At 46.0% G+C, this 16,956-nt stretch overlaps 1 protein-coding gene across 1 annotated transcript in view; it reads right to left on the reverse strand.

The window, feature by feature from the left end:
• The window catches only part of AP1S3 (adaptor related protein complex 1 subunit sigma 3), a 55,778-nt gene extending 50,346 nt beyond the window's left edge, over positions 1 to 5,432 (reverse strand). Inside the window, exon 1 of the mRNA XM_081242183.1 lies at positions 5,313 to 5,432. Coding sequence (XP_081098309.1) covers positions 5,313 to 5,315 — 3 coding nt within the window. The 5' untranslated portion in view covers positions 5,316 to 5,432. The remainder of the gene's footprint in view (positions 1 to 5,312) is intronic.
• Positions 5,433 to 16,956: the final 11,524 nt, after the last annotated feature.

Here is a 16,956-nt window from a genome sequence, read left to right on the forward strand (position 1 = left end):
TTTGCAGGTATATCTGTGTCATCATTTTACACACACTTGTCCAAGCTGACAAATTATACCACACCTGACAATCAGGGCAGACCCAGGAAGAGCTGGGGAAGCCACGGCATCCCGTGCCCAGGGCTCCACTGGGACGTGGACAAGGGCAATGAGGGCAGCAGAAGCACTAACAACCTAAGGATCTAACCAACAGCAAACGCGGGGAGATGGGTATGGCTGAGAACTCCCCATCCAGTCAGAACTGGTTCAGGAAATGACCAAGTACAGTCTGAGCCAGCTGGACGAACGACCTCAGGACAAGAAGGGAAGGGATGGCAGGGCCTGACGTAGCCACCAGGATCAGCACTGCTCGGGTCCCCATGCCACCTGCCTGGGAATCATCTACAACTTCCATGATGTAAAAATGAGATGATGACTCACCAGTGCTTTATAGTATAATCCTCTTCTGTATGCTTGATACAAAATACATATTAAGAAAGTTTAGAGAACTTCCCGCCAAGAACGTGGGCTCCAGGAGAGCAGGAGAGCTTCTGGCTTGTTCAATACAACCGCTGGGGCCCAGATCCAGGGCTGGCTTTTGTGAACACCAGAGCCCTGGGTTCACAAAGGGAGCACCCTTGATTTAATGCTCTGCTGCCATTGTCTTGAAATTCCCAATAAATTCTGAACGAGGGATTCCACATTTCCATTTTGCACTGGGCACCACAAATTATATAGCCAGTCCTGCCTGGAACACTGCTTGTCATAGGGCAGGTGTCCAATTTATTTGTCAAATGTACACATGCGTGAATTAATGGAAGTTGCCTGAAAACATGGGTCTACAGAACAAACTCAGCCTCCAGGCCAATGCTGGCCCTGTTTTGGTAAATAAAGTTTTATTAAAACACAGTCACAGCCATTTGCATCTTGTCCATGGCTGCTTTCACTCTACAGCAGAATGGTTGAGTAATAGTGACAGAGGCTGTAAGGCCCAGAAAGCCTAAAATATTTACAATCCGGCCCTTTACAGAAAAATGTCTCTGACACCTGCCTTAGAACACTGTCTCAAATTTCTCTTCCCAAATAATTAGAACTGCAGAAAAGGCAGGTAGCCTTGTGAGACCTGGAGGGTCAGCCTTAAGCAACTAGCCATAAACGAACTATTTCTTAGGTTTTTATCTTTAAAGTTTATGGGAGTTTTGCCTCTTGGACCCAAATACATTGATGTTTTAATGTAAAAAAAAAAATTTCTTTTTTTAGTCTATAATGAGCTGGATGAGTTGTTTTTACCCCTGAAGGTCCCCCCTTGACAAGGGCAAGTATACAAAGGGCAGAAGCACCACAGTTTGTACTGTGGCCTTAGTTCCTCCTCTTAATAGACCCAGTGTTGAAGGCAGGCTCCTGTAGCATTTAAGTGGCCACTGAACCTTGCCACACACCCATCATTTCTTACCGGCCCAGAAGCCCTGCTAGAGAAGATACAACAAGGACATTAAAAATGGAATCCTGCATGCCTATGCTCTTGACTGAATGTAATATAGGTCTACGCCCCATCGCACTGAGGGACTAACAAGTGGTTATATTATTTTTCCCCAGGCAGTTTTCAGAAACTATTTAGAGAGCTATTTCAGAACCCAGCTCTACCTGTTGGGAAGTGTTCAGACTTGGGACTTTGTGGGAGATTTTTTGAAGGCCAGCTTCCTCATAATGGTCAGTGGCACTTCACTTCTAACTGAAACAGTGTGCAGTACCCCCTTTCCACTGTAAAAATTCTTAATTTATCCCACGTTAGCAGCCATGCAAGAAGTACATTTTCTCTTGCTAGTCAGAGTGCTGGCAAGACAGTTTAGTACACCCCTGAGAGGATTTTAGGGGCGTTTGCCTCTGATCTCTGCATACCTTCTTTTACATCACAGGATCTGGAAAGGGAGCTTCTCCTGGGTAAAGGGCTAGAAAACAAAGAATTCCATCAGAGAAAAACAAGATACATGAGAAAGGGAGACTATAAGAGAGGCAAGGGGACTTTCCCTGGTGGCACAGTGGATAAGACTCCACGCCCCCGATGCAGAGGGCCCAGGTTCAATCCCTGGCCAGGGACCTAGATCCCACATGCATGCCACAACTAAGAGTTTGCATGCCACAACCAAGGAACCCACATGCTGCAACTGAGGAGCCCTGAGCTGTAACTAAGGAGCCCACGTGCCGCAACTAAGACCCGGTGCAAACAAATAAATAAATAAATATTAAATAAATAAATAATTTAAATAAAATGGTGTAGCTGCTGTGGAAAACATTTTTAAAAAGAGAGAGAGGCAAGGACAGGCCTCAGGAAAGAAGGAACACCAGTGTAATCTCAGCTCACTCGGAGAATCTCTGTACAGTAACAAGAAAATAAAACTGAAAGAATGATTCATAGAGATGTCAAGGAATGCTAATCTTTGGGGACTCATACAGGAACTTTCTTTATTTGTGTTATGGGAAGGGGTGACTTTATCCATTATGTCTTCATCCATAATAAAATAATTCATGGGACCCAAAAGGACAGACATTGGAAACAGTGGGGCAAATACACAATCTGCTGACCATTTCCTGCCAGCTGTTGTCAATAAAATACCACACAAAAATTGTAAGCTGCTGACAGTATTTGTCACAGAAACCAGTAATGGGAACTCAGAAGTAACAACCCTGGGGAGGGGTAAACACAAGTCTCACTGGTGCTGTTGGGAGGCCCGTGGGAAGGGCCTGTTCTGGGTGAACCCTCTTGGGATAACTGAACACCAAAGAGGGTCTCTTCCCAACCCCTCAACCCCACAGTAAGTGCTGGCCAGCAGCCCAGACCACGTCTCAGTGGAGGACAGCATTCGCTACCGCTGCCATAATAGGCTTCCTCACTCAAGCTGGAATTTAAACCACCAAAATAACAATACATACTAATCACAATTTACTTAAGCCTCAGACAATAAAATTGATATACTGGGTGTTGGAGAGGGGTTCACAGCAGGATCTCCAGGTTCAGAGTTAGATATCTCCACCCTCACCCTCTCAGCTTCTCACAGTTCCTATTTCTCTGTAATACAGTGAGATTATGATGAACATGGGAAACTTGGAATTACCCTATTTAGGAAAGGGAAGCACTCATGCTGTTTCTAACATAAATTCAGATAAAGAAATAACTTCACAGTTCAGCTTGGGAAGGTGAATTTACTGTATGGTATTGTAAATTTAAATAGAGAAACATTTTAGACACTTATTGATTCACTTAAAAATTATAATCAACCTGTTACACATTATCAGAAACAACTCTTTGATGAACAGTAACAATAGTTTCCAAAACAAACAAACAAAAAATAGTGAGAAGAGTGGCACTGTTTTACTTTTTGGCAAATTTCCTTAATGTCTGGCTCAATAGAAGACAGCTGGACTCTGCTACCGCTTTTGCATTCACTCTGTTGCACTCTCCCAGGTCACGTTAGCCTTGAGAAAACGTCATGTACAGTCATGTAGGAATGAACGTGTAAAGGGCAAATAATATCTCTATGCTATTATGAAAATCGTTTTGGCCTTGTGGACCTCTAAAAAGTCTTGGGGACTCCTAAGTGTACCCAGACCACACTTTGAGAACCACTGCCTTATGAGTTGGCAAGTTATTATCTCCATTTTACAAATGAGCAAACTGGCATAGAGAGGTCAAGTCATGGTCCAAGGACACATTGCTGGGACAGGTCAGAGCAGGTAAAATACAAAGAGCATGATACCCTCATTTGGTTTTTGTTGCAAGAACTGACTGAGATCATGAAGGTAAAGAGTTGAGCATCCTCCTATCACAGGCACTCAATAACATCAATATTTCTCATTGGGCTAGATGTAGTAGAAAAGCTAGGGAAACTGCACATTTCTGATCAACTCATCATTTGACACCAGCAAGAAAAAATAAAATTCCACTGCAGGTGTTGTCCACAGCATGGACCCTACACAAGCTCTCGGGATGGAAGATGTTTGCTACTCAGAAACTCCAGGGCCTTGCTCCACCCTCCATTAGGCAAAAAATGTGGCGGGCTGCACACATGTCACCTTCTTCCTTGAGAAACCTGAGCAAGCCAGGAGAGCTGCTCCATTATTTACAGCTTCCTTTTTGCATCATGCTATATTTACAAGGAAGCCTCAACAAACAACAATGGCGCTTCCAGTCTGTGCAGCCAAACCTCTCCTTGGAAAGCATCTGTGGTCTTCCCGTCCAGGGGCTTGGCACTCCACTTCTCTCCTTGTCCATCAACTTTTGTAACCCACATGGCCCTCCTCCTCCTGCCTGTGGAGGGTACTCAAGCCCAGAGTGCAGGTCACTTCTGTTCCTCCTCCGATTGGGAAGTGAGCTCAGCTGGGGAAGTGGAACTCGTGCAGTTCAGGCCACCGCACTCTCAGAACACTACCCTAAACAGAAGGCAAGAACAAGAGGTGCCTGAAGCTACTGCTTCCATCCAAGTGCAGGCAACCAGGACCTCTCACCTGGAGCACTGCAAACTGGTCTCCCTGTCTCCACTTCCACACCTCCTCACACACGTACCCCAGGCTACTCTCCACCAACAGCCAAAGCGATCTTTTAAAAGTATAGAAGGGATAAAGTCAGTTCTCACGCTTAAACCGCTTCCAAGGCTCCCCCACTCAGTGGAAATAAAATCCAAACTCCTTAACTTGGTTTATTAGGACCTGCCTCGTCTGGCCCCTGTCTACCTTTCTCACTACAAGCAAGGGTTCCTTCTCTCTGGCCTTTGCTCTCTCTGCTCCCACTACCTGCAGAGCTCCCCTAGGACTTCCAACAGCTCAGAGGTCACCTCCTCAAGGAGGCCTTCACTGCCTGCCCGCTCTGCAGCTGCCGCCTCTCCATCCCTCCATCCGGTTGTACTTGAGACTTTAGAGCACTTACTCTCGGAAGTTATCTTCATTTTACTGGTATATTACTCATCTCCCTCCTTCCACATCGTCCTCCTAGAAGGTAAGCCGCCAATAGCAAGGACTCCACCTGGTCCCCGCGACATCTCCAACCGCCTGGCACCGCGCCTGGCACAGACTAAGCGCTCAGCAAACGGTGGAATGAATGAAGCGGCAGTGCCCGAGAGTCCCAAGCTGGCGTCCCTAGCGCCCCGGGCGCATCCGCACCATCCGGGCGCCGGGACTACAGGCGCGGGCGGGCCGGGGGGCTGGGGGACCGGCGAGGCGGGATGGGGCTGCTCGCCCACCCGGCCGCGCGCCCGGCTCGGCGCAGCAGGTGCCTCCCGGGAGCGCGCACACACATGTCCGCCCTGGTCCGCGCCGCCGCCCCGCTCTCCAGCACTAACCATGGTGGCCGGGCCGCCGCCGCCGTCCCCGCGGGCGAGAGACGAGAGCGGTGGACTCGAGGGCGAGAGGCGAGCGCAGGAGCCGGCGCGGCTGACAGGTGAGGTGCCCGCCTCAGACCATGGCTGCTTCCCACAATGCCCTCGAAGCGAAAGTTTGCAGACTCCTCCCCGCGCCTCTGCCCTCCCTCCCCTCCGGCTTCTACCAGCTCCCTCCCTGCCCCCTCCCTCTCCTACATCCCTCCTTCCCCTCCTCCATCCCTCCTTCCCCTCCTCCCTCCTCCCCCTCCCCCTCCCTCCTCCCTCCTCCTCCCGCCCCGCCCCGCCCCGCCGCAGCTGGCCCCGCCCCGCGCCGCGTGGGCTGCCCTAGGTGCGAATACACCTGCGCGCGCGCCTCCGCCTCCAGCCTCTTAGGCCCAGGCGCCGGGAACCAGAGCCCGCGGGCTCCGCACGGGGAGCGCTGAGGGGGATGCTTTCCTGACTCTGCGAGCGAGTGTGTCATTCATTCATCCCACAAACATTGATCAGACCTGGCTAAGAGATCTCCCGAGACACTTGCGGGAAGTGTCACTGGTTGTCCTGTCCTAAACCACGTAAGGCGGGGAGCGTTTGGCAGATCTGGAACTCTGCTGGCAAGAAGCGATTTCTTGCCTCTGATTTCTTTCTTTTCACATATATATACATATACACACATATTCATGCATTATATATATATATATCTGCAATCCAAGGGCATAGGTCATTTTAAACTGGCCCGGTTTTAAGAGGTGTCTCCTAAGACTGTGGCGTGGAGCCTCTAATCTCTCTCCTTCTCCCCTTGGTTTTCCTTAAGTCTGGAGTTTCCACCTGGGCCGTTAGGAGTCTCCAAACCCCCAAGTTGTAAGCAGAGTTATGAGTGCATTTTTATGTTCATTTGGGAGAGTCATTTGGTTTTATCAAATACCTAAAGAGATCTGTGACCCTAAAAAGGTTAAGAACCTTTGCCTGAGTGGTTTCTGGAAGCCAAAATTGGTGAAAGTCCTCAGATCTGCCTTCTGCGGTGTGGTCCAGCCCAGGTGACCTGGAAATAAGGGAAGCTCCATCCATCTGTGCGTTGATGCCACATTAATCAGTGCTTTCTCTGTGCAGAGTCCTACAGAAGGAGGGTGGGAGATCCAGCTGGGAATAAACAAGGGCTTTCTTCTGAAGCTTATAATCACTTGTGGCTCAACAAATAATAAATAAATAAATAGATCATTAGAAAGTAATGAGTGCTAAGTAGATGAGAAGATTTCCAAGAAGATGAGTACAGGTTGCTGGGACAGGCACAAGGGAAGCTACATTTATTTAGCTGGGGTGTCAGGGAGAGCCTCCCCCTGAGAAGGTGACATGAGATGTGGAGGTGAGATACCAGTGCACTGAAGGGAAAAAAAAAAAAAAAAAAGAGTTGTCCTTCTCAAAAGACCCCAAAGAGAGCCTCTGTGTCTGGAATTAAGTGAGAGGAGGTCAGAGGGTGGGCAAGAGGGAGTGGGTCTTCCCTACCTTAAGGCAACCAATGCACTAAAAGCCACCAAGACAACCCCAGTCTCCAACCTGGAAATTCTCAACTAGAAGAGGATTATTTAAGCAATAATTAAACCCCAGGCTATGGGATGATCTGCAATTTACTGTAAATTTAGGAGAGCTGCTTTCTAAACTAATTCTACCCTCAGGGTACATTTTCTTCCTTTCTTGGGCATTTTGGCTTCGGTCTAAACTTTGTGCCTCCTCCTTTCTATCTGACTTCAGGGCAGGGCCCAGCCCTGTCCCACCCACCTTGCCCATTCTGTGGAGCTTCTGCTTTAAGGATTTTGTTGCTAGTGGAAAGAGATGGGAATGCTAAAGGTGAGGCTTAAAGCTATAGAAATCTCAATGCTCTTGTCATGACAGTTAAGTAAAAGATAAAAGCAGAAGAAAGTTCCCTTACTGTATGGCCCAGGTTTGGAAAAGCTTGGTTCAAGAATAGGACCATCCTTTGCCTTCCCTCACGACCTTGCTGCGATGGGCAGAGGACACTCTCCTGAGCTTCTGCCCTCTAACGTTCTTCCCTCCAAATTCCCACATCACAGCCAAAGTCACCCTCAGGGCAGGACACTTCACATAGGTGGTCTTATCTGGCCTTCAAACAACCTGTAAAAGAGGGGGTGCTGTGCCCACTGTACAGATGAGAGCCTGAGTCTCAGAGGCGGTGAGACCAAGGCAACCATAGACGGCTAATGAGGCCGAGCTGAGCCTACAATCAAGGCACCAAGGTGAAACAGGAGGAAAGGAGGCAGGGCACAACCTTTGAAAGAATGACACAGCCCGAGGACATGACATAAACTGATTAGAACCAAATGGGTCCAAGATGGGAGACAAGCTGACTTCCACTAGACCTTGAGCCTAAGTATACGCTCACTGTAACACATCAGCAAGCTAAATGACACGCCCACAGGCTCCATGACAGTTCCAAGACCAACCATAAGGATCAAAGAGTGGGCCATGGCCCAATTCCTGGAAATCCCCGCCCCTTCCTGAAATAGCTGGAATACTCCTCCCACTCATTAACCTATGAAATGACCCACCCCTATAAAAACTGACAACCGCACACCCTGGTGGTTTTCTCACCTTCTCAGATGGCCCACACTCTGTGGAATGTGTTTCTCTCTAAATAAATCCACTTCTTACCCTCATTAAGTCCTGAAACCAGCCGTGTGATCTCAGGTGGAAGACTGTGGGTTTTCGATGGGTTCCAGTCCCAGCCACGTGGGTCTAGTCCCAGTCTGAGTTTTGGCTGGGTTCGAGTCCCCACCGCGTGGGTTCAAGTCCTCATCTGGGTTTAGGCTGGGTTTGAGTCCCAGCACATGGGTTCAAGTCCCAATCTGAGGTGCACGGTTTCAGCTGGCAACCACGAAGGGATAGTGATTAGGTAAGAAAATGTTGAGAGTTTGGTCTTGGTTCTAAAGAGGCCCATGGGACGCCCCGAGCCAGGCACGCTGGGGAGGAGGCTCTGTCGATTGTCGGCTCGTTTTTGACCGGCAGGTCAACCCCATATACTTTTGCACGTCCAACAGCAGATCCACGACAAAACTGTCAAATCCTATACTCTTCTCCTTGACTCTGAGGTTTTTCTCCTACATTCTTGCATTCTTGTTCATTTCTGCTCTATTTCTTTCTTTCTTCTATTAACCCCAGAAGACCTGTGTGACCACCAAGGTGTACTTTTTATTACTTTTACTCCCCTCCCTCTGACCCTTACAGGTGCTGACCCTTCATTCCCAACTTATAGCTAGACCAACTCCCGCTCATCGTCAACACCACTGGGGACATCTGCACCATTTCTTTGCAACTTCTGGGGCCCTCACCTGGTTGGGAGACTACCTTGGAAAGGATAGCATCTAAAATCGTAAGTGCAAATCTTGACCAAATTGTGCAGTGGATTTTTTTTTTTTTTACGGTACCCTGGCCTCTCACTGCTGTGGTCTCTCCTGTTGCGGAGCACAGGCTCCGGACACACAGGCCCAGCGGCCATGGCTCACAGGCCCAGCCACTCCGCAGCATGTGGGATCTTCCCGGACTGGGGCACAAACCCTCATCCCCTGCATCAGCAGGCGAACTCTCAACCACTGCACCACCTGGGAAGCCCTGTGCAGTGGATTTTGACTTAAGAGTAGAATTTGGATAGCTCAGGAGTTAGGCTCAGGCTTGTCTGAAACTGGCCAGGCTGCATCAATCTCAACCAATACCCCCTGGACCATATACTCTGGGACTGGGAAAGATTTGGACAACAGTAATTAAAAGGAAAAACGTAGTAGGTTATGTTATCAGGTTTGGCCACAATATGAGTTAGGAAATTTAAAATGAAGTACCCTATGTTCAGATTTTCACAGCCTTGTATAGGCAATGAAACCCAAAAGAAATCTAAGGCGTGTGTAGCTCAGAGGGGTAACTCTAGGAAGGACACAGAGGGCTTTTTAACTGACCTACCCTACAGGGCCATGGATCCCGAATGAACGTGGATCCCTCCTCCCCTGAGGTACAGGCCCTTTTGTTATGCATTTCATAGCCCAGTCTGCCCCAGACATCAGGTGCAAAATTCAGAAAACAACTGCTGGTCCTCAGACTCCAATGAATGGTTTGTTCCAATTGGTTTATTTGGTTTTCAGTAATAAGGATGTAGCCAAAAAGGCTGAACACACCCAGAGAAATATGCAAAAGACCCAAATGATGGCAGTAGCTTTGTCCGCTCAGAGACCACCAAAGGGGAAGCTGGCTTTTCTGGGCCAATATGGCCCTGACAGACCCCAAGGCCCACGGGTACCCATACAAGGCCAGTGTTACCCTGTGTGGACAAAAGGGGCACTGGAGGGAGGATTGTGATGGATGTGCCCTTTGCAAACAGCCAGGGCACTGGGAGAGAGAATGCCCCAGACGCCAGAGAGTGACGGGCCCCCTCCTCTATTGATGGTTTTGCAATCAAAAGACTAAAGGGGCCCAAGGCCGAAAGTGGCTCTGCCTAGAAGTACCATCTACATAACTAACGTCATGCCTCAGGTGGTCAATGATGTGGCGGGCCACTTGATAAAATTATTTTATAGACACTGGTGCAACCTTCTCGGTCTTAACCCAAAGGATTGGAAACCTTAGCAGTCATAAGGAATACGTAATGGGGTTGTCAGGGAAGAGACAGGGACACACTTTCCTGGAACCCTTTTGTGCAAGATCAATGGCCAACTGTTTTTACATTCCTTTCTGTTCATGCCTGACTGTCCCATCCCTTTAATTGCAAGAGATTTATGAACTAAGTTAGGGACCACTCTGTTTCTCGAGGGGCAAGGGAGCCACCCTCATCACCAAATGGTTCTAACAAAAAGCAAAAAGGAACAGATAAAATCTGAAGCTAAGATAGAAGCCTTAGTAGACCCTGGAATATGGAATATCGAGGTTCTGGGCTTGGCCAAAGTTATCCAGCCAGTGATTATTAAGTAAAAAGTGTTATGTAGTGTCTGAATATAAGGTACAAATTTCTTAAACCTAGGGAAGATCCTCAAAAATGTTTGTAAGAAGATTACCAATATAGGAGGCCACTGGTCTGACTAAGCTGACCATAGCTGATATTCAGAGCCTGATGGGAATTTTGGAAGAAGCTTTCTCCCCTAAGCTAAATGAGGAAAAGTAAAACTTAGGTGAATGGGTATGTCAGTCCTTCAGTATCATTGAGGTAACCACCCAATTCTTTGAAAAAGAAAACAAAACTGTCCTTGTTTGACAAATGTAGTCTTTATAGGACCAGAGGTGTGGCTCCAAAAATAATCCAAAACCCACCAATCCTTTTACCACTCCCAAAACCTTCCCTATGTATTTTAAGAGGCTTGTAAGTATTAAACAAAGGGGAAACAAAGTCATCCTAGGAGGAATTTGCCTGTACCTTTGAGATGAAAATGTCCTATCTGGTCTTCTCAGAAAGCCTTATCTCTGCCATCTTTGTAATTGCAAATTTTAAAAATGAGGGTAAAGTAATTTAGAACTTGACTTGTCAAGGATAAATAGAAATCTTAAGTGTCTTTTCTGTAAACACGAGTAAATAGGGTTTAGCCATCTAGGTAGGTGACCTTGATTTTCCATCTGCTAGAAGCCCAGTTTGAATCCAACCCCTTGTTACTGATGGTTTTATGCTGTACCTGACTCAGGGCTGAAATTTTGGAATGGGAACTATGAGGCCTCTGTGTTTGTGTGTTCATATGTATCTATATGTGCATTGTAGGTGTATGATATTGCCAAAAATGAATTCGTAAAAGAGCTCTACTTAATTGGCTTTTAAAAAAGAAAATAATAATAAGTAGGGCTTCCCTGGTGGTGCAGTGGTTGAGAGTCTGCCTGCCGATGCAGGGGACACGGGTTTGAGCCCTGGTCTGGGAAGATCCCACATGCCGTGGAGCGGCTGGGCCTGTGAGCCATGGCCGCTGGGCCTGCACATCCGGAGCCTGTGCTCCACAACGGGAGAGGCCACAAGAGTGAGAGGCCCGCGTACCGCAAAAAAAAAAAAAAAGAAAAGCAATTATATAAATACTCAGAAATAGAAAATAATCTGGCCAGAATGAATTTCAGGTTCATGTCATCTGGAAAATATTCAGTACTAATCTGATATCTGGTATTGAAGGTGGCTTAAGCTTGTTGGTTTGATTAATACAGGCAAGTTAGAGTCATCAGTGTTGAGTATAATAATTGTGTTGTACCTAGGTTTATTAGAGGTCAAATAAGACCTTACTCTGTTACAAATTTGTCAACAAGAAAAGTATCTCAATGTGAAAAAACTTCTAAGAAAAGTAAGATATGCATTTTTAGTAAAAGAAGGTGTGAAGAATGAAAAATACTGAAAACAGTTATTCATGATTAGGATTTTCTAAGACTGGATTGAATTTAGTTGAGTAAATGGATTTTGTTAGGAATGGGCTGGAACAAGACTGGACTTGGTTTCTCCCTCCAAAGTATTCTTGAAATTCTGCTTTTGACAACAGATTGTGTGAGTTTCTTTGCCTTTAAGTGACTTGTATTTGCTTTTGAGATCTTTTGTAACTTTGGTTAAGGAATAAGTATTGTCTCACAGTGACCTATGATCTTATTTGACCAAGTGTTTTAAAACTTTTTGACAAACTTCCCAAGTATCAAATTTTAATTGTTTCTTTTGATTTCCAGCTAACTTTGGGGTACTTTAGAGGTCCCCTGAGGTATCTTAAAGAGAAATATTTAACTAGGATTATTTGGTATGTTAAGTTAAATGTAATCAGTCAGAATTCTGGTTATTGTAACCAAGTTTCCTTATTGATTACACTATAATCAGATGTTTAACCATGACTTTTAAGTCTTTTGTCATTTATAGATATTCTTGTAGTCTGATGCTGTTACAAAAAGTGCTTCATCATCAAGGAGATTTATAGAAAAGCTATGGAAGCAGTTACAACAGTTCCACACCAAGATGATGGCTATGCGAGGATTACAGCCCATAATGAGGTAAAACAAGGAGTTGCCCTGACCCTGGGGCCCCTAGATCAGTCATCCAGAGATTTTTACTCCCTGACAGGCAGGGTCCACACCCGCACTCAGCCCTGAAGCAATTACATAAGACTGGACCATGCCCTTCTGCTTCCCATAAGAATATGGGAGTAAAATCTCTGAGAGGGGAATGAAACAGGAGGGAAGGAGGCAGGGCACAACCTTTGAAAGAATGACACATCCCAAGGACATGACATAAACTGATTAGAACCAAATGGGTCCAAGATGGCAGACAAGTGACTTCCACTAGACCTTGAGCCTAAGTATACGCTCACTGTAACACATCAGCAAGCTAAATGACATGCCCACAGGCTCCATGACAGTTCCAAGACCAACCATAAGGATCAAAGAGTGGGCCATGGCCCAATTCCTGGAAATCCCCGCCCCTTCCTGAAATAGCTGGAATACTCCTCCCACTCATTAACCTATGAAATGACCCACCCCTATAAAAACTGAAAACCCCATACCCTGGTGCTTTTCTCACCTTCTCAGATGGCCCACACTCTGTGGAATGTGTTTCTCTCTAAATAAATCCACTTCTTACCCGTCACTTTGTCTTTCACTGAATTCTTTCTGTGATGAGACATCAAGAACCTGAGCTTCATTAAGTCCTGAAACCAGGTGTGTTATCTCAGTTGGAAGACTGTGGGTTTTGGTCGGGTTCAAGTCCCAATCAGGGTTTTGGCTGGGTTCAAGTCCCAATCTCAGGTGCACGGTTTCAGAGGCTCAAGTTGATTCCTGCTGAAGCCTCACACCTGGCAGAGCCACTCAGGACACAGGGTGGGGGATAAGCCATGTTTATTCAGAATACTCATGGATCTTAGTGGAATTACTTGCATTTTTGAGTCTTGACTTCCCTATCCCATCTTTGCTCCCTTTTGAACTCCACAGCAGGTCCACCAATAATGAGGCCAACCCCAAGGAGGACCCAGAGGTCCTGTATATCACGATACTCCACCGGGAAGATGGTCCAATCCTGAAGGTGCCTTTGATTCCAAATCTACTGCCATAAGCAGAAGCCAGGGAGCACAGTGGGGGATATGGTTCAGATCAGGCCATCTCTGAGCAGATTGGTGTGATTCTGTGCACAGAGCCCTGGTAGGAGGTCAACTCGAGTTATGAGTTTCACTTCTCAGATCACTCTATAACTCATAGTAACAGAAAGTACAGAGAATTCAGTAAAAGCCACCGTGGAGTCCATAGACGGGAAGTGGGGTGGGTGAGGTTACAAATCAGGGACATGGGAATAAAGCAAAATGATGACAGTCCATAAACCAGAATATATAGAAACTGATATTCTAGAAATTGAGGAAAGTAAAGCTACAAGTTAAATAAAATAAAAGAAGCAAAGGAGAAGGCAACTTCAAAGCCAGCCTGTGCAATTCCTGCATGGCAGCACACATCTGATTGAAGCCTGGCCCTGCTGTTCTTCAGTGCCTCCTATTAGTGTCTCAAGCAATCAACATCTCCAGTAATCCCCTCTGCAGTGTTCAGGAATTCACCTCATCATGGGGAAACTTGTGGTTTGAGGACTTATGTTTTTAGAAAACTTCCTTTCTTTTCAAAACTGGACATTTTTATTCCAAATAAAAGAACATTATCCAATATGTTTCTAAAGAGTATTTTTAGAAAATTTTCAGTTAAAAAATATTATAGGTTCACTGTAGATTTGGAAAATACAAGAAAGTGTTGTTTTAAAGCCCCACTCTTAATCTTACCATGAAGAAATAACCACTGTTACATTTGGTGTATTTCCTTTCAGATTTTTATTCTACAGGCACAGAGGAGAGGAGGGAGATTTAGTTTTTAAAACAAAAATTGGAATCCTACCATATGTACTGTTTTATATCCTACTGATTGTTTTTTTTTTGTTTGGGGCTTTTTTTTTTTTTTTGGTAACTGAATAAATATTAATTGAGCATCTGCTTTGTGCCAAGAACTGTGTTGGCTACTGGGCATAGAACAATGAGAAAAAAAAAAAGCATGGTCCCTCCCAAGATGAGTATGCAGTGCTATAGGGAAGATAATTTTTCTGTAACTAACATACATAAATGTGTAATTATCACAAAGGAGAAAGTGCTATGCAAACATGTAGTAAAAAAATTCCTAGCAGGGGGCTTCCCTGGTGGCGCAGTGGTTGAGAGTCTGCCTGCCGATGCAGGGGACACGGGTTCGTGCCCTGGTCTGGGAAGATCCCACATCCCGCAGAGCAGCTGGGCCCGTGAGCCACGGCCGCTGAGCCTGCGCGTCCGGAGCCTGTGCTCCGCAACGAGAGAGACCACAACAGTGAGAGGCCCACGTACTGCAAAAAAAAAAAAAAAGTCCTAGCAGACATTTGTTGTTTGCCTCTACAGGATCCAGTCTCCCTGCCTCCTGAAATCCCAGTTTAGGTTTGGGGACCCAACACACACATAACGCTTAGCCTTAGGAGTAGCACATGGCCTGACAGTGTCCTGGTGGATCAAAGCATTGCTTTCCCATGGTGACGATGATTGGCTCTAAAATAGGCATATGCTTGGAGTCAAGTAACCTAAGCCAACAAGACTAAATTCTGGGACACTTATTGGAATCTCCTTGGAGAAATATATCCACTCTTCCTCCTAGGTTTGAAGGTGAAGAAGGAAGCTGGAGCCACTGCAGCCATCTTAGCATGAAAGATGAGCTTCTCTTTGGAACCAGCACCAAAGAAATGCAGCCAAGAGATGAGAAGATAACCAGGTCCTGGTGACACTTTTTGAGTCCCGGATCAAGCCAGAAACTAACCCTGGATTTTGCAGTTACCTGAACTAATTTGGTTGTCACAGTTTGGTTGATTAAGATGATTTGAGGCATAAATGAGTCAGGTAAGGTTTCTCTGAGAAAGGGAGGTATAAGGTGAGATCTGAGGAATGAATAGGAGTTAAGCAGGCCTGAAGCGGGAGGGAGGTGAGGAGACCAGTTGAAGGCAAGAAACAGCATGCTCATGCTCAGGAGCCTGGAGCAGATGAAGCTGCAGAACATGGGTCCAAAAAGGCTTGAGTGCAGGGACGGGGCAAATCACGCAGGGCCCTGGAGGTTGGATTAAGCATTCAGAATATGAGATCAAGAAGTGGGAAACCATTTAAAGCTTACAAGTAAAGAAGTGTCAAATTTGTGTTTTAAAGATGTTTATTAACAATTTGCTATGGTGCGGAGAATAGAACTGGTGGCAGACAGGAGAGGATACAGGGCGTCTAAGTGGTCTTTGCAATATTTCAAGTGAAAGATGATACAGTGACTTTGACCAGGATTCTTGTAATGGATTCTTTAAAAATATATTTATTTATTTATTTATTTGGCTGCATCGGGTTTTAGTTGCGGCATCTTTGTTGCGGCATCTTTGTTGCGGCACCTTTGTTGCGGCACTTGGACTCCTCTCTAGTTGTGGTGCACAGGCTCTAGAGTGCACAGGCTTAGTTGCCCCGTGGCATGTGGGATCTTAGTTCCCCTGACCAGGATCGAACCTGTGTCCCCTGCATTGGAAGGCGGATTCTTAACCACTGGTTCACCAGGGAAGTCCCTGGATTTTTTTACTTAATGCTATTTTGTGAGAATCTCTCAGTATCAATTTCTAGTTAAAAAACAACAACAACAACAAAAACACAGGGACTTCCCTGGTGGCGCAGTGGTTAAGAATCCGCCTGCCGAGGCAGGGGAGACGGGTTCAAGCCCTGGTCTGGGAAGATCCCACAAGCCGCAGAGCAACTAAGCCTATGCACCACAACTACTGAGCCTGCTCTCTAGAGATGGGAGAATAAATAAGAAACGAGTTTGGACTTCCCTGGTGGCGCAGTGCTTAAGGATCCACCTGCCAATACAGGGGACACGGATTCGATCCCTGGTCCATGCACCACAACTACTGAGCCTGCGCTCTAGAGCCCACATGCCACAACTACTGAAGCCCATGTGCCTAGAGCCCGTGCTCCGCAACAAGAGAAGCCACTGCTCACCACAACTAGAGAAAGCCCGCGCACAGCAACGAAGACCCAACGCAGCCAAAAAAAACAACAACAACAACACAATACTTAAAGGACATATAAATAGCCTGTTCTTGGGCTATGCATATTCTATTTCCTTATAACTGACATATAATGAAATTCCAGGAATCTAAGTCCTTATGACTAAATACTGAGATTGTTTCCACTTGTTATTTAATGAATATTATTCAATACAATGGAAATCTTGTACATAAAATTTTTCTCCAAGCTTCTGGTTACATCAGGATAAATTCATAAAATTCAAATTACTAGTTGAAAGAATAAACCTTTTTGAAGCATCTCTCTCTATATATATCCAGTTTATCCTGGTCTATATTCCCACCATTAATAAAAAACCCACGTAACTCTTGAATTAAGAATAAATTTCAGTATAAACAAAGTTCCAGCTGAATTCAGTTGGAGAAAACTCACAACTCTGCTGACCTGTCTCAGTTTAGATTCCTGCCCACATATTTAAATAGCCTTTAGGGCCAACTGGCAGTCTTACCGCATCCCCCAGCCAACTTGCTCCCCTCGGCTGGAGGGCTGTTGAAGACCTTCTCTTCTCTCCTCATACTTCAGCACCTTCTCCCCTTTCCTCC

Source organism: Mesoplodon bidens (assembly GCF_964165515.1).
Source record: "Mesoplodon bidens genome assembly, chromosome: 8".
NCBI lineage: Eukaryota > Metazoa > Chordata > Mammalia > Artiodactyla > Ziphiidae > Mesoplodon > Mesoplodon bidens.